The sequence below is a fragment of the Akebia trifoliata genome, chromosome 2 (assembly GCF_017979445.1).
Source record: "Akebia trifoliata isolate Shusen 1 chromosome 2, ASM1797944v1, whole genome shotgun sequence".
NCBI lineage: Eukaryota > Viridiplantae > Streptophyta > Magnoliopsida > Ranunculales > Lardizabalaceae > Akebia > Akebia trifoliata.
The window spans coordinates 3,556,192-3,580,037 of NC_141376.1; the positions used below are offsets into that span (position 1 = coordinate 3,556,192).

Consider the following 23,846-nt stretch of genomic DNA (forward strand, 5'->3'; position numbering starts at 1 on the left):
CAGTGAGGAGGAAGTCGAAGCCGTGGATCTCGGGGGCGATGGAGGACAGATAGTTAGTGTTGGTACCACGATGTTGCAGGAGGAGAGGGCAGCAATACTCCAACTTCTGAGGGCAAACAAGGATGTATTTGCATGGTCATTGGAGGACATGCCTGGGATAGACCCGTCGGTGGCGTGTCATAGATTAAATGTTGATGAAAGCTTCCGACCTATTAGGCAGAAGCCCCGGAGGCTGTCGCCGCGCCTCAGGCAGGGGGTGAATGAGGAAATCGAAAAGCTTTTAAAGGCCGGGTTTATCAGGGAGGTAGAGTACCCAGAATGGATAGCGAACATAGTAGCAGTGCCGAAGAAGGATGGAAGGGTGAGAGTGTGCATCGACTTCACGAACCTGAATAAGGCATGCCCAAAGGATAGCTTCCCGCTGCCAAGGATTGATAGGTTGGTCGATGCCACTGCTGGACATGAGAGAATGTCGTTTATGGACGGATATTCGGGGTATAACCAGATCCCCCTAGCAGTGGAAGACCAGGAACGGACATCATTCATTACCGAGCAAGGGCTGTTCTGTTTTAAAGTTATGCCGTTCGGTCTGAGAAATGCCGGGGCAACCTACCAGAGACTCGTGACAAAAATGTTCGAAGGATTGATCGGGAAGACTGTGGAGGTATATATCGACGATCTGTTGGTAAAAAGCAAGAGAGCGGGAGACCATCTGTCAGACCTCAAGCAAACATTTGATCGGCTGAGGAGTTTCAAAATGAAGTTGAATCCGAAGAAGTGTGTCTTCGCCGTTTCCTCTGGGAAATTCCTCGGGCACATTATTACCATGAGAGGTATCGAGGCAAACCCAGACCAGATCCGGGCGTTGGTAGAAATGCCGAGCCCCGCTAACCAAAAGCAGGTGCAGAAGTTGGCAGGGAGAATAGCTGCGCTAAACAGGTTTATCTCCAGGGTATCCGATCGATGCCGCCCGCTCTTCGCGTTATTGCAGAAGGAGAAGAATTTTGCATGGAGTACGGAGTGCGAGGTAGCCTTTAGCGACCTAAAGAGGTATTTGGGGCAGCCACCGATCCTTAGCTCTCCGGAAGAAGGAGAGGAGCTGGGGATTTATCTGGCGACCAGTCCATCATCGGTAAGCTCCGTTCTCTTTAAAGTTGAAATGGGACGGGAATATCCTATTTATTACGTTAGCAAAACGTTGGGCGTATCGGAGGTTAAGTACACCAGGACGGAGAAGGTGGGATTGTCGCTCGTTTACTCGGCACACAAGCTCAGGCCCTACTTCCTTTCCCACCGCATCCGGGTTGTGACGGACACCCCGCTGAAAGAAATGATGCACAGGTCCGAAAAGTTAAGGAGGATGGCGAGGTGGGCTGTAATCCTCGGAGAGTACGACTTACAATTTGAGTCCCGGACAGCAATAAAGGGGCAGGTATTGGCAGATTTCCTCGCGGATTTCCCGGTTGAGGATCCGAACTGGGAAGAGTTAGAAAATGAAGACGAAGGGACGGAAGAAGTGGAGCTATGGGACAAGCAGGCAGGATGGAGAATTTTTGTCGATGGATCGTCAAACTACTCAGGCTCGGGGGTGGGAATAGTAATTGTAACACCGAGCAATGATAGATTGGAAAAGGTCATCAAACTCGGGTATGGGGCATCAAATAACGAAGCAGAGTACGAGGCAGTCATCCACGGGCTAAGAATGGCGAGCGAGTTGAAAATCGGCCGGGTAAAGCTATGTACCGACTCCCAACTTATAGCAAACCAGTGCAATGGGAAATTTGAAGCAAAGGACGAACGCATGGCGAAATACCTGATCTCAGTTAAACGGGAGATTGAGAAGTTCGACCAAGTGGAGATATGCCAGATACCCAGGGATGAGAACAGGCATGCGGACTCGTTGGCTTACATCGCCTCAATGCTAGGAGAGACGGAAGGACGATCTTTACCGGTGGAATACCTGCCTAGAGCAAGCATCGAACATGAGGAGAGGGAGTGCGCGCAGGCCGAAAGAACGCCGGGATGGATTGAAGAATTCACTCAATATCTGCGCACAAAGGTTCTTCCCGCAGACAGAGGGGAAGCCAGAAAGTTGCTTCGGCAGATCGGGAAATATACTCTTGTTGGGAAAGAACTATATAGGATGTCCTTCGGGGGGCCACTTCTTAAGTGCCTTACTAAGGAAGAGTCCAAGCTCATAATGGCGGAAATCCACGAGGGAATCTGTGGCAATCATTCGGGAGGACGGTCGCTCGCCAATAAGGTTATCACCCAGGGCTACTTCTGGCCAAGGATGCAGGAAGACTGTAAGAGGTATGTGAGGACCTGTGGTCAATGCCAAAAGCATGCCCCCATGCATCTGCAGCCAGCCAGTGAACTCCACCCTATGAAATCACCCTGGCCGTTCTCGATATGGGGAATGGACATCGTGGGACCTCTGCCTCGGGGAAAGGGGGGCAAGCTATTCATCCTAGTAGCCACGAATTATTTTACTAAATGGGTGGAAGCTGTTCCCCTTACACGGATCCGGGAGGAAGAAGTTATCAAATTCACGTGGGAGCACATCATAACGCGGTTCGGGATCCCTTATGCACTGATCTCGGACAATGGAACTCAGTTCAAGGGCAACCGCGTGCAATCGTACTTCAAGGAATACGGAATCCGTTCTCTACAATCGTCGCCAAGATATCCACAGGAAAATGACCAAGCTGAAGCATCAAACAAGACAATCCTCGCGAACTTGAAGAAGAAGCTGGAGGAACACAAGGGAAGATGGGTAGACGAGCTACACAGCGTCTTATGGGCATATCGGACCACGGCAAGAAGGGCGACAGGTTTCACTCCGTTCGCACTAGCCTATGGAACAGAAGCTGTCATTCCCACCGAGATACAGATTCCTACAACAAGGACGCTGGTGGCCGAGACAGAATTCAACGACGAAATGGTGGCTCGGAATTTGGATTGGTTGGATGAGACGCGGGAAAGGGTCATAGAGAGGCTGTCACGGTACCAACAGGTGTTGAAGAGATCTTATGACCGGAAGGTACGTTGCAGGGGGTTTAAAGTCGGAGATATGGTTCTACGAAAGGTATTTTCTAACACCAAGGAAGTCAATAGCGGCAAGCTTGGCTGTAACTGGGAAAGCCCATACATCGTGCGTAAGGTCGGGGAAACAGGCGTGTACTACTTAAGGACGCCGGCAGGAGAGGAGATTCAGTCCCCATGGAATGTATTCAATTTAAAGAAATATTATCAATAAAGTCATCTTTGTGCCTATGCCTGCTGTTCAAGGAAAAGCCTCGGCCCCTCCGTAGGAGCCGAGCCCAACTGAGGAGTTGGTTTGGAGGAAAGCCTTGGTCCCACCACGGGGACCAAGCCCAACTGGGGAGTTGGTCTAAGGAAAAGCCTCGGCCCCTCCGTAGGAGCCGAGCCCAACTGAGGAGTTGGTTCGGAGGAAAGCCTTGGTCCCACCACGGGGACCAAGCCCAACTGGGGAGTTGGTCTAAGGAAAAGCCTCGGCCCCTCCGTAGGAGCCGAGCCCAACTGAGGAGTTGGTTCGGAGGAAAGCCTTGGTCCCACCACGGGGACCAAGCCCAACTGGGGAGTTGGTCTAAGGAAAAGCCTCGGCCCCTCCGTAGGAGCCGAGCCCAACTGAGGAGTTGGTTCGGAGGAAAGCCTTGATCCCACCACGGGGACCAAGCCCAACTGGGGAGTTGGTCTAAGGGAAAGCCTCGGCCCCTCCACAGGAGCCGAGCCCAACTGAGGAGTTGGTTTGGAGGAAAGCCTTAGTCCCACCACGGGGACCAAGCCCAACTGGGGAGTTGGTCTAAGGAAAAGCCTCGGCCCCTCCATAGGAGCCGAGCCCAACTGAGGAGTTGGTTCAGAGGAAAGCCTTGGTCCCACCACGGGGACCAAGCCCAACTGAGGAGTTGGTTCGGAGGAAAGCCTTGGTCCCACCACGGGGACCAAGCCCAACTGGGGAGTTGGTCTAAGGAAAAGCCTCGGCCCCTCCGTAGGAGCCGAGCCCAACTGAGGAGTTGGTTCGGAGTAAAGCCTTGGTCCCACCACGGGGACCAAGCCCAACTGGGGAGTTGGTCTAAGGAAAAGCCTCGGCCCCTCCATAGGAGCCGAGTCCAACTGAGGAGTTGGTTCGGAGGAAAGCCTTGGTCCCACCACGGGGACCAAGCCCAACTGGGGAGTTGGTCTAAGGAAAAGCCTCGGCCCCTCCGTAGGAGCCGAGCCCAACTGAGGAGTTGGTTCGGAGGAAAGCCTTGGTCCCACCACGGGGACCAAGCCCAACTGGGGAGTTGGTCTAAGGGAAAGCCTCGGCCCCTCCACAGGAGCCGAGCCCAACTGAGGAGTTGGTTTGGAGGAAAGCCTTGGTCCCACCACGGGGACCAAGCCCAACTGAGAAGTTGGATTAAGGGAAAGCCTTGGTCCCACCACGGGGACCAAGCCCAACTGAAGAGTCGGATTAAGGGAAAGCCTTGTCCCCTACACGGAAGCCAAGATAAACTAAAAAATCTAGTACGGAGTCGGGGCCCGGTTCTTTGCTAGCATCAAGTCCATGGAGAAATCTTATGGTCGAAACAGTATGTCGGTCTTGGACAAATAACGAACCCAAGGGCTTAAATATAATAAGCTATTCCGTTTGTTTTTTGTTTTTTTTTAAAGCAAAATGTCTTAACATAAAAAGCAGGGAAAAGAAAGCAAGAAAGGACAAGAGTCTCAGAAAAACATCTGTTTATATATATTTTCGTTGATTACATAAAAGATTACAGAAATGGGCCACCAAAAAAAAAAAAAAAAGAGCTATTCATCCGTTTCAATCACGGCCGCGGCATCATTGGGAGCTTGATCTTCAGCTGGTGCAGCTGGGACTTCGAGAATAGGCTCGGGAGTGGCAATTGGAGCGGCTTCTGGGATCGTCTCTGGCCTTTTTGCTAATGCCTCGACTCTCTTCAGTTTCGCCTTCAACTTGTTGTAGGCCGTCTCCCAAGCCTCCTCTGAGGAGTCCAGCTGGGCTTGGAGGGAGTTGAGTTGATCTTGGAGGGCTCTCTCCTGCTCCACCTCTTTCGCTTTCACCAGCTCTTCTAGGGAAGAGATTTTCCCCTCCGCCAGAGCCAGTTTATCTTTATTCCGCTCCAGGTCGGACAGTGCGCTATCCAAGCTAGATTGGAGCTTCTGGGAGTTGGCCGCAGCCGCATCCCTTTCAGCCTGAAGCTGAAGAAGGCGACCTTCCGCGGACCGAAGACTGTCCACAGAAGCATCGCGGGACTCCACGAGCTTGGCTAAGGCATGTTGAGCCTGGTCAGGAAGGAAGAAACCGCGTTAGCGAAATGAAAGAACCAAAAAATATATATATATATATGTAGCAGATTAGAAGAAGAGAATTAAGTAACTTACCACGGCCAAGGCTCGGAACGCGTCGCGAGAGAATTTCGCCGAATCAGCAGCAAAACTTCGGCGAACCTTCTCGACGTCACGCGGGAGCGCGGACGCGTCAAACATTGCCCGGGCTATTCCCGGGTCGGATAAGGCAGAATCCTTGTCCGACACTGGCCTCCCCCGGATCGTGGGCTGTACCACCCATGGAGAGGGAGGGGGCAGGCTCCCCCTTTGTGCCGATCCAGCCGACGACGCCTGTGATGGCTCGGCTGGATGGATGGGTTCCTCGGATGTGGGAGGTGGTGGCAGCTGGGGAATTGGGGCCGGAGAGCGGGGCCCTCTTCTTAACCTCTTGAGAAGAGGTTGACGGTCTTCCTCTTCTTCTTCTTCCTCGACCTGGGCAGCGCGCCCCACCATGGTAGCCCCGGTAGGAAGGGCTGGAGGAACTTCGACCGCTTCGTCCTCGGAATCTGAGCCGAGGATCGGTGGAGGGCGTTTGGATTGGAGCGCCATGTCGGATTGGCGTATGGTGGGGGGAAGAAGAGCTGTCACCTGGTTGTAGAGTTCGGGACTTGCAAGGAGATGAGCGATCACCACCGACTCCCCGGGGAACTTATCCTTGCTCGGATCTGCAGTATCGTTCAACCAACTGATCAGAGAAACGCAGAAAAAGGGCATGACAAGAATCAGGGCGGGAACAATTAGTAAAGCTCACCTTGGGGGTTGAAGGATGAGAAGGCAAGAGGGGGAAGCTCGTCCCCTGGAGCGTTTTCCCATTGCCCGGCCATCTGGATCGGGAACAAGAACCATTCCTTGTCCGAGTCCGGCAGCTCGACCAAGGACGGCTTCCCTTTCCTCTTTGACAAGTAAAAGAAGCCCGGCCTATTCGGGCACTTCTTTAAGGCAAACTGGGCCCTGATGTCCCAGAGCCCGAGTTGAAGGCCCTCCTCCAAACTTCTGTTCATGTGCTCAAAAGCACTGATGAGACGGAAGAAGTTTCCGTTCATTTGGCCAGGGGCCCTCCTATAAAAGTTTAGGACCTCCCGAGTCAACCTACTTAGAGGGACTCTGAGGCCCGCTCTTAGTTGCCCCCAGTGCACCACTGTGGTGCCCGGGGCACTACCTCTGAGCAGCGTGGCATCATCCACATAGGACATGCCCACGCTGTCAGGGATACCAAATGTATCCCTAACCAGCTCAAGGGGAGGGCAGGCGGGGGAATAAGATTTCCCCCTGGCCATTTAAAGGAAGGAAGGGAAGGGGTGAAGGAGTTTAGGAGGAGAGGGAAAGGGGCCCTGGCCGCTGTACCTTTTTCTTTTTCTTTTAGTCCTCTCTGATTTCTTCCCTCGCGAGAAGGATGGATGGATGCTTCTAGTCACCGGTCGTGCAGCGGCGCGGCGAAGGCAGAAGTAGGCACGCGAGAGGGCAAATGGGCAGCGTAACAGCAAGGAAAGCAAGAGTGAGAATGAAAGTAGGAGGTGAGGGGGATATTTATAGACAAGGAAGGCCTCGAGATGCGCGTTTAGGATCAACGGACAGGATTTTCCCAGGTCAATAATGAGGCATTAAATGCTGGGAAATCCAATACGACCGTTCGACCCTTTACACACGAATCGATGCCACTCTCCGGGCGCCACGTGTACTCCTTGTAATAATTGCGCCGTTTAAACCAACAGACAGGGCGCGAACTGCGATAATAGCCCAACCGACCGCCGCCCTCGAGAAGTGAGAAAGATATCTTTATTCGTCGTAAAGATATCATTAATCTTAGCTGAGACCCAATGAGAGGCATCCACGTGTCAATTTTTGTTATTAATATTCCCGAGTACCCGATCATTCTGACCGAGCCCTCAGGAGGGGGTATTGTGGGGGGAAATTCTTGAGCACGGACACGTGGCTCGAGCAGGGGCCAAGTTTAATGATTTGAGGTCGTGGCTCGGTTTATTAATCCCGACGAATGCATGTATTCGAAGCTCGGAACTGTGCCATCAGCTCGTAGGTCGGTGTGACAGGTCTGACAGATAAGCCTGCAATAGACAGCCAGTTCTAACCACCCAAGTCATGTCAGATCAAATCTGACTTTCTCAGAAGCGATAGGGCAGTTGCAACAACTCCTGCAGCTGACATGTCAGGGAGTAAGCTAACTACCTCAAGTCACCTCAAGGGGTGGCGCAGAAAACGATCAAGTTGAACGCCTATATAAGGAAGAAAACTATAAGTAAAAGAGGTTCGAACGCTCCTTCTCAAAAACACACTACACTGATCAATTTTGCTAACTTGATCGTCGGAGTGGGCTGTTTTGCAGGTCCCCCCCGAGCTTAAAGAGAAGGAAAGTGTAGAGCCATTTCGTGCATCTACAAATATCATGCACATTAGAGCTTCATTGTTCTCCAATAGCGCTATCAGCTGGTGGACATGAAATAAATGCTCCACGGGATCTTGCGTTCTATTGAAAGGCATTAATTTTGGCATCACAAACTTCTTGGGTGGCTTTGCTCTCACCATCTATCTGATGAAGTGAGTTTTTCTTGGGATCTCTCTATCCATCTTCACGCTTTGGAATTGGATTGATTCTGGTCAGAATTTTGCAACGTTTGGGCTCAAAGGTAGATAATTGCATGCCCCTTGCATTTGTTGGCTTCCCTTTTATTGATTAGATAGACACCCTTCTATACTAGTTTCGTAGCCCCTACGTCATAATATTAGCTAGTCTTGACATGTATTGAGATGGACACGTGTCAGCAGCTTACTCAATTGACCAGCCCACTCTCAACTGATGTGACGTGGCCAGGTAAGGGGCCCATGCTTTGCCAATACGGCGTTTGGTAAACGGGGGGGCAAATCCTTTGAAGCCCATTTTTCCTATAGCTCTTTGTGAGTCTTATTTGACGGTTGAGGGTGTGCCATGTCATCAAGAGTATTACATCCAATCGTTTAAATTTAGGAGTTCAATAATTTTCCAATGTCAAACACTTGATAAGAGTTTAAAAATGCTTAAATTTTTTATTTTTTTTTATATCAAAACATGCATCACATTTCGACTATTTACCAAAACGATAAATTGGAGCAATTAATTTCAAAAACGATAATTTTATCATTTTCGGAATTAATATTTTTTATCAAAATACCCTTTTTTATTTTTTTGACTAAAATTTCAAAAAAATCCTCTCTTCTTTCATATTTCTATTTAATGTTGGAAAGATTAAAAAGAAGAGAAAAATTTAGTTGGATTTTAATTTATTTCTAAGATTAAAATGGTAAATACATATATAAAATAAAAAAAAGGTATTTTCGATAAACTTTTTTTTACATTTTACTGTTTTGGTAAAAAATATTAATTTAGAAAATGATAAAATTACTGTTTTTTCGGAATTAATTTCTATAATTTACTATTTTGGTAATTAATTATGAAAACTGTACCGATTTGATAAATTTCTCTAAAAAAAAAAAAAAGAGATGGAACCATTAAATTCATTGATTTTTAGGCTCTCCATCAACATCACCCTTGCGATGCTAAGGATTCCCAAGAGAAACATATCCCTAAAAAAGTGTTTTTGCTCTATAAGATTGAAATTGATCTCTAGGAAATCTTCATTTTTTATTTAAATCCTAATGGTCATGTTGATGGAGAGCATCACCCACGAATTGAGGGTAGAAAAGTCCTTCTGTGTGTAGAATAGAGTGGCAGGTTACAAGGGCTTCCATGGGAAAATCGCCAGTGTGAACAAAGAAGAAAACAAGTTAGATGCTATTAATATTTGAGAGATTTAAGAGACAGACCTATTTGTTGCATTTATACATGTATATATATTACAAAAAACTCCCTGACTTCATCAACTTTGTTACTCAACATCCTTTCATGGGATCTATGTCATTTTAAATAATCAAATACCTAATACTGTCATTTCTTTGAATCACATATCTATTATACCTAAGGTATTATAATATTTAACTTTGAAAAATGTGGGTGGCACTTCAGGATTTGTTAAGAAAGGAAAACAGTTTCCTTACTAAATTATTAAGGAAAGGTTCCCCATTGTTGGCATCAAAAACATGATCTGATACCATCAGCTGTAGGGAGCAAAATTCTAAGAACTTTGAAAAAAAACAGCTCATTTTCGTAGTTAGATTTCAATTTTAACTTTGAGAGTCTGGTAGCCGTCCCTTTTCAACATCATAGATCAAGCTTAAAAAAGATTTTTCCATGAAATCTAGAAGATTGTAGTATAGGATTGCCAATTTGATGATCTATGTAGGCCCAATGACTCTTAGTACTAGGTAACTCAGGTTATAGTGGTTTTTTATTTTTCTAAGAATAATGATTTTCTGACTCTCCACATGGCATGTGACTAAACTGTAGAGTTTATTCCTCGAACTGCACGTGTTAATGGGGATGTGCACCCTGAGGAAAGAACATCTATGATTCTATCACATGCCACATTGAGAGAGTACGTGGGGCGAGTTAGAAAACCATAGACTCTTTTCTTTTAGAAGAGTCGTGATAATCCGACTCCCTCTCACGTTGAATACTCTTCTGACTTGGCATGTGCTCTACCATAGATTTTATATCTCGGGATGCACATCCTTATAAATATGTGTAATTGTGTATCTCGGAGAAAAAGATCTATGGTTCTAGTACATGCCACGCTAGGAGAGTATTTTGTGTATGGGGGAGTCAGGAAATCATTACTCTTGGAAAGAAAGGTTTGCTCCGCTAACAAATAAAGTTGATAACATAAAAGAGTTTTTGTAAGGAGTCTTGATAATATGACTCACCAGGTGACATACTCAATCGACCCCCTGACCTGGATGAGTTCGGGATAGTAGATCTATAAGTCTCGAGATACACGACTCTCTTGGGATACACTTTTTTATGGGAAAGCACAATAGTGTATCCCACGCAGTACAGATCTACGGGTTTGAACTTATCATGTGAGGGAGTCAATTGAGTATGCCACCTGGCGAGTCATATTATCTAGAACTCTTTTGTAATAGAATGCAACATATATAGGTAGTAAATCTCTTTTAACATTTACAAAATTGTTTACAATACTAGTAATTCATATTTAACCATGAAAATTAATCCAAATCCCCAGGAAAGAAAAACACACGAAGACGAAGAAATTAACAGAGGCAAAAGAGAAAAAAAAACACACACACACACACAAGCGTAAAAGATGAGTCCAAAAAAAAAAAAAAGTCACAAGAGATCAGTTGGTCTAAATCTGATTACCAAAGAGTTCTGGATCTCTTGTTAAATGGAGGGCTGATCTGAGGAACTGTAAAACCATGGTCGCTCCTTCTCTTGCTGACCTTTGGGTTAGGGTTGATCACCTCTTTTAACTCTTTAAATAACCCATTATGTTGGTCATCAATTTGGGGAAGATGAAGAGGAGGTGGTGCTTGAGGTACCCATATCGCCAAATCTTCAGAATTGAAACAATGCGGATTGGTTTCAAGATCATCAGTCTGCAATAAACCCAGAAAGAAAAATCGACAAATTATCCCAAAAAAAGTAAATAAAAAATAAATAAATAAAACAAAATAGTGGAATGTAACGCAAACCTTACAGAAACCATGTGTGGGAGCTGATGAGTCAAGAAAGTCTTCGACATGCCAGCCAGGTAACATCTGTATCAAATACTCTGATATGCTACTTGTCGAACCACCTTGACTTGCCTCCTTATCATCAACACCACCCTTTATTGGCGTTGGAGTAATTTTATCAATCGGTTGTGGTTGTGGTGGTGGTGGCGGTGGTGCTGGTATTGGATCATGTAGTTCTGGAGATACAGACACAATCTTGTTCTTCTTCTTAATTGAAGGTTTGGAATTATTTAACATTGTAGATTCAATGGAAGAAGCATCACAACCGTTGGATGAAGAGGAAAGCTTGACACCAGGGAGAAGAAACCTATTGTGATTCTTGGTGTGCTCGTTTGCTGTGTGAATGGAGAAATCACATTCTCTGCAAAGAATTGCTCGATCCTCTCGACAGAACAAGAAGGCTCGCCTCTCCTACAATAATATAATAAAACAACAATATCAATAATAATTAAAACCCATTATCTCTATCTGTAATTCCTTCTGTATGAGTGTGTGACTGAGAAAATTAAGTGAAGACCTGGCAGACGTCACAACGAGGGCCATCTTTGGAGGAAGGATTAAGGAGGGAGAAGCGATGGTGTTTGCTGGCGAGTTTGTTGGCATGGTGTACACGTTGATCGCAACCATGACAGAGGGCAGCCTCATCAGCAGAGCAGAAAACCGAGGCTTCGTCTTTGTTACAACCGTCGCACTGGATCTTCATTTCTCTTTACTATTCGTAGATTGATTGGAGAGTAAGTTTGACTCAAAAGATTTTATGGTCTGGAAGTAAGAGAGAGACTGTAAGGGGAGTGGATGCCCATGGCGTTCTCATCCATCACTTAGCTTCTCTGATCTGAGTCTGACAGACAAGAAAGAAGGAGAGAGAGAGAGAGAGAGAGAAGGGTATCTGATCTCACATCTGAAAGCAATTAGCCCCCACTGTAAATATTTTCATTTTGAAATAGAGATCACTTTGTCTTTATGGTATTAAAAATGGCTTCTATGCTTTCTTGTCTGGAATTTGATTGGGTGATTCGAAATTGGAGTATGAGATCAAGAATTCGAGAAGAATAGCATGGGCAAGAGTGCGTGGGTGGGTGGGTGGCGTACGGCGCACTCGTCGTAGTCTCTCTCTCTCGAGTAAAGGCACTGTGCCAACTTGTATCTTCCTTCCTCTCCTTCTCTCTCCGCATTAGAGGGCGTTTGGACAAATTCCATTTAAAATTTTAAATATCTTGGCGTTTCCTTCGAATACATACATTTTGAGAGAGAGAGAATATTATCTAGTGGTTAGTTGGTTATAATGGTGCTGTGTCAGCTCATGGGTGAGCAAAGCTGGTGATTCATTACATTATGATTGTACTGGGGGTGTTAATGGGTCGGTTCCGATTCGATTCCTAAATAACTGAGAATCATAATCATTATATCTATATTGATTTTGATTCCAAAATGAATAGAACCTTAACCAAAATCCCTAAAAGTTATAAGTATCGATCGATTTCGATTCTTAAGAATCGAATGAGAAAAAAGATGTTTCAAATCATTATTAAAAAAAAAAAAAAATTAGTGTATTAACCAAAAATAATATTTACTTTAGTTAAAATTTGTTATACTAAATATATTAGTTAATGAATTTGTTTTTTCAAAAATAAAAATTTATGTTATCTAAAAATGATAAATTTTAGAAGAGATAGCTTATTTTATGCTCCGATCCATTTTTTTTATATGAAAAAATGAATTTTTTTATAAAACGTATGTTAATTTAAAATAAAAGAATACCTTAAATCATCTAATATAGTATAAAAAGAAATGACAACGTAAATTGATTCTGGGTATCTGTGGATACTCATTGGATAGAACTTAACGGTTTTGATTTCTATCAGTTTGATTCTATTTTAGATTCGGTTCTAATCGATTCCAATAAAAAAGGAATCGGAATTGGGGTTTTCGATTTTGGTTCTGTTTCGGTCTCGATTTTCGTTAAATGTGTACCCATTGACACCTATGATTGTACCCTTTTTAACTTATTTAGTTTATTCAAAATTATGAGAGATTTATCCGATAGATCCAATTATTGTAGTTTTATTACAAAAACTCCCTTAGAGTTCTGACATTTCTATGCGAACCTTATTTTATGAAGTTCATTACCCAACGAATCTTACTTTATGAAGTTTATTACCCAATAAATCTTAGAGTGGGAATCCACGTTAGAAAATTCAAATTGATGAGAATAATTTGCTACTAAACAAATCTTGGAGTGGATCTAACCACATCGATTTGTGTCATCTAAAAACATGATTTGATTCCATAGGATTATAGAGGTTGAAATTTGAAAATAAAAAATAATTTTACCATTGAATTTTAGTTTTAAATTTAGGAGTTTGGTAGCCATCCTTTTTCCACACCTAGCATCAAGCTCAATAAAGAATTTTTTTTATAATTGATTTCTTTGATCCCAATTTTTTTTTAATGAAATCTAAAAGTTGTGGGTTGGATTTCCAATTGAATAATCCATGTGGGCCCAAAGTAAGATTTGAAATCTTAGTATTAAGTCATGTTAGTCTGATCATAAAGTAAGGTTTGGTTCGGTAATAGGTAGGTCTGCTTGGTAAATCTCTCTATAATTTTTTTTTTTTTTTGATAAGAAGCATTGCATTCATGAATCAAAAACAAATCGGTCGAGATGACCAATCTGGGAGAACCTTACAAGACAAAATTACTCACGAACAGAACAACAAATCCCATCCCACCTAAACACAAAATCTTCAAAAAATAAACCCCTAAGCTCCTTAAAAACTTTGGACCAACAAAAGATAAGACCCAAGATAGACATAATTGTTTGTGGACGATCTTTCTGCTTCCCCTCGAATATGCGCCTGTTCCTTTCCATCCACACTCCCCAAAAAATTGCGGAGGGCATAAGGTTCCACAACGTCCTCTTTGTGCCACCAAACGCGTGTCCAATTGACGACCAACCTATGAAGATATCCTTAACTGATCTCGGTAATTATATTAATAAAATCTGATAACAACAATTTTAAATATATTTATATTAATAAAAATCTGATTGAAAAATAGTCTCATTCATAGACTAAAAAGCTAAAAAGGGCATTCATGAGTAGCCGGCATACCCTATTATTTATCATATCTGAAACCAATTATACTGGCTTCAGACCATTCTTTTTATACCATTTTAATATGCTGCGTCACCAGCACGATTTTCAATCTCGAAAAATCTTCATGAATGATACCAAATGACTTGTCTGAATCATCTCTTCTTGTTTCGTATGAGATGACCATGTTTTTTAATCCGTAAATTAGATATAAAGTAAGAAGAATGACTAAAAGAGGAAAAGACTTTTAAAAAGAAAAAAAAAAAAAACAAAGTCCCTTTTGATATTGTCTTATCTCTTGAAGTCCAAATCCAATAAAAATACTAAACATCTCACAATAGAAATAAAACCCATGTAAGAAAAATGTATGACTAATTCTAGTAAGCAATAAAATAAAGTTGATTTAAGGTTTCAAATGATTTAAATATGTGCAAATAAGTATATGATGTTTTTCCCATCACCAGCACCTCAATATTCACAGTACCATCAACTCAAAATTGCAAGAAGAATCTATCTAAGTATTGGTGTTGTATCAGTCAAAGAGACTCCGATGCCTAAGTTAAATTCATAGAAATTATCTAACAAAAATAAATAATTTTATCTTTTATTTATATTTGTAGACACTTTTACTTAGAATTTCTTTCCATTTTTGTATTGATTTCTACTTCAACTTCCTTCTATTTTGATAAAATCACAATCAATATCTTCTCCTTTATCTCAAAGATTCGAACCTAATTGAAAAAAATTCTATCATTTCTAACCGTACCTTATAAGGAAGGATGCTTTTATTATCTTCGACCTAAGCACATGGGAGTCTCTAGTGTTGGTATAAGGACTGTTGGTTGGTTCTCCTTTCTTACTTCTCCCTTGACCTAAATTTGCTTTCCAATTGCTCAGTGGTGATGTCTGAAGGCTATTTCTTGGGATTGTTTTAATTCCCTCCTTATTGTGGGTTACGTATCCACACAAAGTCTATAAATAGTAAAAGGAGAATGGAGATGTTTGTTACAGAGAGGAACGCTTGTTCTAAAACTAATTGAAGTGAAATAAACATACCCCAACGTGAAAATTGAAGCAAAAGTGTAAGAAAATTCCTTGGCCATTCATGAATCAAATCTTGAAATGTGAGTGAAAACTTTTCCCCTCTTCATCCACTTGTTTCCTCTAGATTTTTTATGTTTTCCTTTGCATGGACAATTAATCATCTTCTTTGTGTATATATCGAGCTATCGACTATTCATTATTGTGGCATTCGGTCATCATTAATTTCAATTGGGTTCATATCTCCTACCATGTCCTCTGTTCATAATCTCTATGATGTTAGAATTATCAAATTGATTTACCTCAGCTTATCTTGGCATATTCATCATTAATCTAATGTATGACGTTGAACTTAGGTGTTCGCCTAAAAGCAAGACAACACATTCATTAATTCATTTGGATTGGGTACAAGTTGAAAATTTTTCGGATTGGTATTAGAGTGGTATTGAATCGATCTGTTGCCAACCCTAAATTGATTCCTGCTACAAAGGAAAACAAAATCCCAGTTTCCCTTAATTTAGCAAATTTTGTGCAATTCTTTTATAATTTATCATCTTAATTGATCATTGAAGTGTCTTTGACAAATACCATATTGTTGTTTAAATAATATCATTCTAGTGAAATAAAAGAAACAATCAGTTGACGTCTTTACGAAATATCTAATATGAAATTTTCGCTAATGATACATATCTCGTGGAGTATGAGGTCAACCAAGTCGACATAAGTTCGATTTGCTCTTGATATTTTCAGATGCTTTAATCTATTTTTTAAATTTAAACCATCAATTATTGTCCGCAATCTCTATAAACAATTGCTTTGAAATTGAGAATAACTTTCCTTAAAAGACAAGTATTTAAATATTGCTTAACAGTGGATTAGTGGCTTCCCAATAAGTTATTTACCTTGCAAAGTCTAAAAAAAAGAAGAAGATATATTTTAAAGTACGATCCACAATTCCCCCATATTTTATCTACTATTGAAAGAAATAATAAACTGTTATTTGCAATTTTTTGCTCACAGCATTTCTCGTCACACGGTGCTCACAACGCATGCCACGTCAAGACTAACGAGGGTAATTTTATTAATTTGGGGTGCCATTCAATACTCGCGGACTCATGTGATTGGTGGATCCGGAGTCTTGGAGCAAAATGTTTTTGTTATTGCTTCCTACCTATAAATGTGGCACCAATCACTCACAACCAAGTGTGTAAACCTTGGAAAAAAATACCCAAAAGATGGGTATGGCCCACAACTTGATGGGTCCCATTTGATTGGTAGAGGATGATATTTTCCCATTATTTGTGGCTATGAGAGACTGTGAATGAGATACGTAATAATATTGATGTATGATTTATCAGTTAAATCTATCAATATGAAAAATTTATCATTTATTAACATTATCTTGATGCTTCTTGCATTCAGTAATTATAGATAAAATTAAATAGATGAATTATTCATTTGGAAAATTGCAGATTTTTAAGATAAGGTTTTAATGATATTAAAGATGATGATGTCCCAAAGATTTTTGTATTAGGATTATCTTTTTGAATTTATCATTAGGATTAGACTTGACGTGTTCAAATATATTTTCAGGTTTAAACATCAACACCACTCTAGTTGTGGATCTCAGGGTAGATGCCATTGGCACCTAAACCCATTTATTAGAAGAGGAATCTACACTAAGACTAACCAGATCCGATGTCTTCTTAGCGTCTCAACGATTTTTAAGAAGACAAACTTCTCAAGGATAATCTATTGACCCTGCCCCATTAATTAATGTACTTATGATAAATATCGTTTCAAAACTTGTTCGAAATTGAGATGACTCGGACAAGTCATCTTGGTCTCAGATTCAACTAGGTCAGATTCATCACATTGATTGACTTAGAATTATTAGTTGGGTTTATTTGTTTTTGTATATGTTGAATTTAGTCTCACATCGAACACTCGTTACATTTGTTAAGTTGTCACTTTGCTTATAAATTTCTAGGCCTCTCTACTCATTGTTAATTGATTTTTAGTTAGACTCCCAAATTTATTATGATATCAGAGTGAGTATTTCTTTCTTCTATGTTACTCAATTCATGTTTCCACGTGCTTTGATCCAATCCAACCCAATAATACGAGAGTGTTTTGAGTTTAGTCCCACATCGAACACTCATTGTCTTATCTTTTTCTTATAAGCTCATGTCCCCTCCACTCATTATCAATTGATTTGGAGTTGGACCCCCAAACTTATCAATATGAGAATATGATTTATAATTAAAGAACACTTGTCTAATCATCTGTATAATACTTGTCAAAGAAACTCTGATGTCAAAGTCATACTCACAATAATAATTGAATTAAAATCAATTAACTTAAAATAAACATATTTATCTTATATTAATATTTGTGGGTTTTTCTTCTTTTTATTTTTATTTTTAAATTATCTTTGAATTTTATATTCTTCAAATATTTTTTTATTTTCTTACGTTCTTATCATAATATATATATTATTTTTTATTATGAGATATCAATTAATTTCTAATTTTTTTTTCCTTTATTTTCAAGATCTTAGCTTATTAGACTTTCTAGGCATGAATCTCGAGCGCTCCTCCCTGGGAAGATGCTTTGCTTGATTTCATTTGACGCTAGGGAATCCATGGCATTAACTAGGGAAGCTCTTGATCCCGAGGTCTTATTTGGGAGTATTTTATAGAGTATCCTAAAAAGGCTCTCGGAATTGTTAGCGGCATGTTCATCACTTTAACACGTACATCTCTAGAAATATTGAGTGGTTTTCACTAGCTACTACTAGCTTGTGCTCGCACAAATGCATAATAATTACAATAGTTGGGAGAAGTAAAATGTGGTCCGTTGTACATTTGGCAAAAAGAAAGAAAAGTGAGGCACGCCGCACGTGTCAATGAGACATGAGGTGAAAATTTGATGATAGATAGAAGGTCAGCTCCTCAACACGTGTCTTAACTAACTGGCGGGTTCTAGTGGGCCTAGCCTTTTTATTTATTTATTTTAATTATATATAATGTTAACCAACAAATGGGCTGGATCTGTGAGCAAAAAATCACTCTATATTTCGGCAACTGGGCCGAGTAAGAAGGGATAAATTAAATACAGCCATATGACATAGTGAAAAAGCATCTATGTTTCTTTTTTAGGCTGGAGATAGTGATTTGGTGATGGGTTCAACTTTCAAGCCCATATCTAACTGATTGTATTGTCTCGTGAATGTGAAGGCTTTTTACAGCTTCTCCCTCTTAACTTTCAATTGGGCTTAAGTACGAAAATGAAGATAAAAACTCGCTACTTTCAAATTGAGAAACACGAAACTTATCATGGAGCATAGGAGGTAGTTTTGACGACCTAGGCTTACAATCTCATCTTGAGGCAATATTTTGGTTGGGATGGGAAAGTTAGTCTTGACTCTTGACCATAACATTTCAAGACAATCTGAAATATTTAAAAAAAACATTCAAATGATTTAGGAATAATATTACATTCTGATCTTGGCTGAAATCGGAATATCTCGGATGAAACATTTCCAAATGATACTAAACATTGAATCAAGATAACGATTGAAGACAACACAACACAGTTTATGTGATGTGTCAGATCACAAGGTGGTGTCCAGATCTTTTATTATCTTAATTATAAATGCCGAGCTGATCTATTAGGTTAATTATTAAGTAACATTGCCATTCTTTGGATTTGGAACTTGTTGACAAAATCAAATTAATTATTTCTAATATTTTTTCAAGTGAAGTTTATGTGATGATTTTGTTCGAGCATTATGTTTTATTAAAAGATTTCTTATTAAATTTTATGAAAAAGATGTTTTTAGATTCTTTCGTAACCATTTTTATAGTTCAAATATATTTTAATCTGAGATTGCTTTTGATTTGAGTTCTAACATTTCTTGGTATAAATTTAGTCCGAGTTCTTGATTATCCTTCATCATTATTGTATCTCGGCAATAAGTTTTTCCGAGCCTTTCTTTATCTCTATCTTATTGTTTATGTCATCTACGCCACATGTCAACCCGATGTTGAGTTGTGAGCAAAAAATATTTGATAGTTGGGATGATTGGGATTCCTTATAAAAGTGAAATACCACAAAAATTTTTACTAACTCCTAGAAGAGTAATGATTTTCTGACACCCCCCCATGCCTCCATCACAGAACTATAGATAATAAATCAAAAATCTTTTTCTTGTGTATCTTGAGGCAAATGATCTATGATTCTGTGATGGGGGCATATGTTAGAGGGGGCCTCAGATTACCATGACTCTTCCAAGAAATCAAGTTCAAAAATTGGTATTTTTCTTCTCATCTCACTCGTTTCCGAAGATGGAGAAGCTCGTCGGTGAAGGATAGAAAAGTCCTAATTCCTAGCACCAACCCATATATTTGATAATTTTACTAGAGCTTTGAACATCCACCACGTGTCAACATCAGAGACCAGTTACTCGATGTAGAGTAATTGATTGCTGCAACGGTTAGTACTAGACAAAGTCCCACGATTCCCTGCAATGGAAATCCAAGTCTTTATGCCCTCCGTAAGATTTTGTCGCTCTGTTCTTGCACTCTGTACCCTATTCAAGGTAGGATTGAATACAACAGAAGATCCTATAATACAGGAGTTTATTCACGTAATCAACCTCTGCGTCTAATTTTCAATACGTGTCTCACTCCCAATTAACGGTTCTGGAGTAGAGTAAAGTCCTGGAAGTGCTGATTCTGGAGATTGAGATGAGTATATCGAGGAAAAATATATGGCTCCGTAACTATGCCACGTCATTCGAGTATTGATCGAGTGAAATTATTTCTATTCCTGGAATACGGCAATCCACAGAGATAACAAACAAAAGTTCTACTCAGTCACTATTGACGGCTGAGATGGAAAGATGAAAAATCAAAATAAATCACTAGACAAATCTTTTAATCTCAGCTGTTTGTTGGCCACTCAGTGTCCAACATCGTTGGACCCTGGAAAGGACCGAAAATAATACTTTTGTTTTTAGATTACCGAAAATAATACTAAAGAGGCGAGAAAAAGGGAGGATTAAGAGAAAACTGATTTACAATTTTAATAGAGATTCAGTTCTCTCTCACTGAACAAAATTCTCAAGGAATTATAGGCCCAAATCTCTTACACGCCATTAACGACTTCTGAACTCCACCTTGACAGAAGAAGAAACTCATTGGACACCTATACAAACAGTTATCCACCAGGCTCACGTTAGCAGAGCCCGGTTTCAGACTCATTAACGGTTCTGGAATCGGTCCAAACAAGTAGTTTCCTCCAAGCAACAACCTCAAAAATGGCGAAGTACCCATCACAGGAACAACAGTCTTCAAAGCATATTGAGTGGGTATCATCCCTGTAAACTTGTTGTTCTCCACCGACAGTGCAGAGAGCTTCGGCATCATCGCCATGAATCCTGGCAACAATCCTTGAACCTCATTGTTGCTCAGATCAAGCGCTATTAGCTCACTTTGGGTACCCATGTTTCTTGGTTCTTGTAAAAATGTGAACTTGTTGTGAGAGAGGGTGACTTGTTCCAGAGATGGATGATCGAAGAAAACTGATAAAACAGGGCCAGAGAGTCTATTGTGACTCAGATCCATAACCTGTAAAAAACCCAAATTTTCTATATTTTCGGGGAGATTTCCTTCTAAGTTGTTGTTTCTCATCGAAATCTCAACTAGAGATGGTGGTAAGGTAGTAAGAAATCTTCCTGAGATACCATTATTGCTGGAATCTAAGAAAAGGAGGTTTTTTAGAGAACCCAAGTTGGGAAACTCTCCTGAGAGCTTGTTCTCTTGAAGCTCAAGCCTTTTTAAGCTCATCAGCCCATTGAAGCTCTCTGGGATTGGACCTCGAAGACGATTGTTGTCTAGATAGAGCTCTTCAAGACTAGACAGAGACCCAATCGAAGTGGGTATCTTTCCATAGAACGAGTTTCTCGAGAGAGCGAGTCGGCGGAGATGAGTCAAGTTAGAGAACGAGCTTGGGATCCTTCCAGAGAAGAAATTATCAGAGATGTCAAGGGTATCTAAGTAAGGCAGGTTCCAGGTAGAGAGAGAAAGGGAACCATTGTACCCAGCTTGGTCAAGGCTGATCTCAGTGACTCGGCTCAACCCTGACTCGTTGAGGTCGCATCTGAACCCACAAGTGAATCGCTCGCTGAAGATGTGGTCGCACGGGTCAATCGAGAGGTCCCATGAACTCAAGCAAGATCCGGGAGTAATGGAAGCAGGATCGATCCCTCTCTTCAGGTCTTTTAATACCTCAATATCTCCCCAATATGTCTTCGAATCTCCCTTAATGAACAACTCTGTAACTGTTACCACTAAGATTAGAAACGGAAATAGTGAGAAGCGTAGACTACCCATTGTTCTCTCAATCTCTCTCTAACTTCTTTCTCTTCTATCCCAGCTTTGGGTACAAGAAAGAAGATAAGGGTTGCAGAGATAAGGAAGGAATGGTGTTTGTTTGATCAACAAAATGTGATGGTTGGAAATGAGTTGAGTACAAAAAAAAAATTTGAAAGACAATAGTGGTGTCTTTTTCTCTTTCGTTTCAGAGATTTTTCTAGGTCTTTCACGGGCAAATGTCAGAGACACAGTGACTAAGTGCCCCCCCCCCCTTTTAAATTTGTGTACTTTGAGAGAGAGAGAGAGATTGTCTGTGCGTTTACAAGGTCTCTTGTAACTTCATTTAGGATCACGGAGACACTTCGGTAAACTTATATTTATGATTAATGGATGTATGTGAGAAGGCTGGGCTGTCATGGGCCCATGGGCTGCCACACAAAAAACAGAAAAAAACAGAAGGTAGTTAAGACACTAACATGGTTCACATACCCGAAGGTTAGTAAGGTTGGTGGATTGGCCCACCATTTTATAAGGTGTTGTTGGGAATTATATTTTTTTTAATTCATTAAGTAGCACTTGTTGAATTATGCATCTATTATTGTTAATAAAGTTGAATTTGATATACCTATTACATATCTTCTGGTTGGGATTCAAAGGTGTAATGTAGTATGATGGCCCAAAATTAATAACAAATGATGTGATATGGTGTACCTAACCATTGACAACACCTTACTCTTTCTTTCCCAAAAATCAGAGAAAAATATGGATAGGTGTGTTATGTAAGATGAACAGATGATCTTTATTTTTGGGTATTTGTTGAAGATTGTTGATTAAAAGGTAACAAAGAACAAACATGTTACCATTGTATTAGATTGTTCGTGTTATTTTCTGATTATTATTTATATTCAGTATTAGATGGTCTTGATCAGTTTAATTATCATCAAAGTCTTATTAAAATAGTTTGGGATGCACTAAATGAATCTTCTTCGATTCAATTTTGTCTAAATTCATAATTTCTCTTAATAAATTATAACAAAATCTTATCCCAAAAATCTGGGTTCAATTGAATGAATCTTGTTATTCCAATCCATTTTTTCTAGAGTCGAGTCTTTGTTATTGAAGCTAAGTTGATATCTATTTTCTCTATGGCCATTCACCCTCTTTTCAATGTACCAAAATCATCTGAGTCCATTTTCTATTGGTTAATTGTGTATGCTACTTCTACTCTTTATTATTATTTTTTTTTTGTGGAATGGATTCATTTCCAATTTTATCTTTTCTAATCTTTCCTCAAATCCACCTTAAATGAAGAAAGATAAAATTAGAAACTAATGCATTCCGTAAAATGCACTGTAGAGGGATAATTCAGTAAAGCATTTGGATTCTACATGTGTCCAGATAATTAAACTAGTGGGAGGTAAGAACCAATTGATTTCCTCCCAAGTGGTACCTAGGGCACCCAACTCGTATAAGGGGCAGACCTCGGAAGTCAACTCTACCCAATATATACATCGAGCAGGATAAACTTATAAATGGACTTCGAATCAACTTAGATCCCATAATTTCAGAAAAGATCCCAAGAACCGAGGGAGTCAATAGTGGAGTTCAGAGAATCTTTCCCTTTTCAGTATCTTCTCTTAAAGGTAAGATATCTCTGTTGGAGATCCCTGAAGATTTGAGATTTCTTATTCGAAGAGATCTCTCGAAGAGAATTATAAATAAAGGAGGAGACTCAGAAGGGAGGGTGTTTGAAAGATCGGATAGTTCATTACTAATTAACCACGCAATTGACTTTATCATCGAAGATTTTTGACAAGTACCACGCAGGTATCACCATTGTAAGTTGGAGGAAGCAGGTGACAAGAGATGAACAAAAAAAGCTGAGTTGTAAGAAGTAACACAAAATCGCCTCTACAATCATCAATAGCCAGTAACCTAAGAGAAAGTTGATTAAGATGGTTTGAACATGTAAGTGGTGGTCAATTAATCAAATAAGTCCAATGATCCTAACCATTGGATCACTAATAGATGGATTTGCTCATTGCTCATCTCCGCTGAAAGTGTAAGAATGATATATAAAATAAATAAAAAAATGTATCCTGGTCCCCTCAAATCCGACGAAAATAAAAACAAGAGACTAATTTTCATGCTGTGGGTCAGCACTTGAATCCTACCAATTACTACTACATTTTGGTTCTTAGTGTTGTTTTTTATTGTAGTCCCTATAGTGTATTCCTCTCACCAAACACTGACACCTGTATTTAAGCATTTTTAGTTAAGTCTGGTTGCATATTACATTAAGAGTTCCATTATACACGTATTATACCAACAGCTT

General features: G+C 40.6%; 2 protein-coding genes across 2 annotated transcripts; both read right to left on the reverse strand.

Annotated features, from left to right (window-relative positions):
• Window positions 1–10,327: 10,327 nt before the first annotated feature.
• LOC147408856 (B-box zinc finger protein 21-like) lies at window positions 10,328–12,260 on the reverse strand. The gene is made up of 3 exons (XM_086422882.1): window positions 11,513–12,260; window positions 10,954–11,406; window positions 10,328–10,857 (listed from the first exon to the last, which is right to left on the reverse strand). Exons 1-3 carry the CDS (start codon window positions 11,696–11,698, stop codon window positions 10,618–10,620), a joined length of 879 nt encoding a protein of 292 aa, XP_086279008.1. The 5' UTR covers window positions 11,699–12,260; the 3' UTR covers window positions 10,328–10,617.
• Window positions 12,261–20,175: 7,915 nt separating this feature from the next.
• LOC147408857 (uncharacterized) lies at window positions 20,176–21,788 on the reverse strand. Its single transcript, XM_086422893.1, has one exon. It carries the CDS (start codon window positions 21,527–21,529, stop codon window positions 20,258–20,260), a length of 1,272 nt encoding a protein of 423 aa, XP_086279019.1. The 5' UTR covers window positions 21,530–21,788; the 3' UTR covers window positions 20,176–20,257.
• Window positions 21,789–23,846: the final 2,058 nt, after the last annotated feature.

What these genes read in the sequence shown, in the direction of transcription:
- LOC147408856 (XM_086422882.1), bottom strand. Translation starts at nt 11,698, where the DNA reads ATGAAGATCCAGTGCGACGGTTGTAACAAAGACGAAGCCTCGGTTTTC. An exon ending in CTCGTTGTGACGTCTGCCAG is followed by an intron (nt 11,407 to 11,512) that starts GTCTTCACTTAA and finishes ATATTATTGTAG; the next exon opens with GAGAGGCGAGCCTTCTTGTT. An exon ending in CCACACATGGTTTCTGTAAG is followed by an intron (nt 10,858 to 10,953) that starts GTTTGCGTTACA and finishes GGTTTATTGCAG; the next exon opens with ACTGATGATCTTGAAACCAA.
- LOC147408857 (XM_086422893.1), bottom strand. Translation starts at nt 21,529, where the DNA reads ATGGGTAGTCTACGCTTCTCACTATTTCCGTTTCTAATCTTAGTGGTA.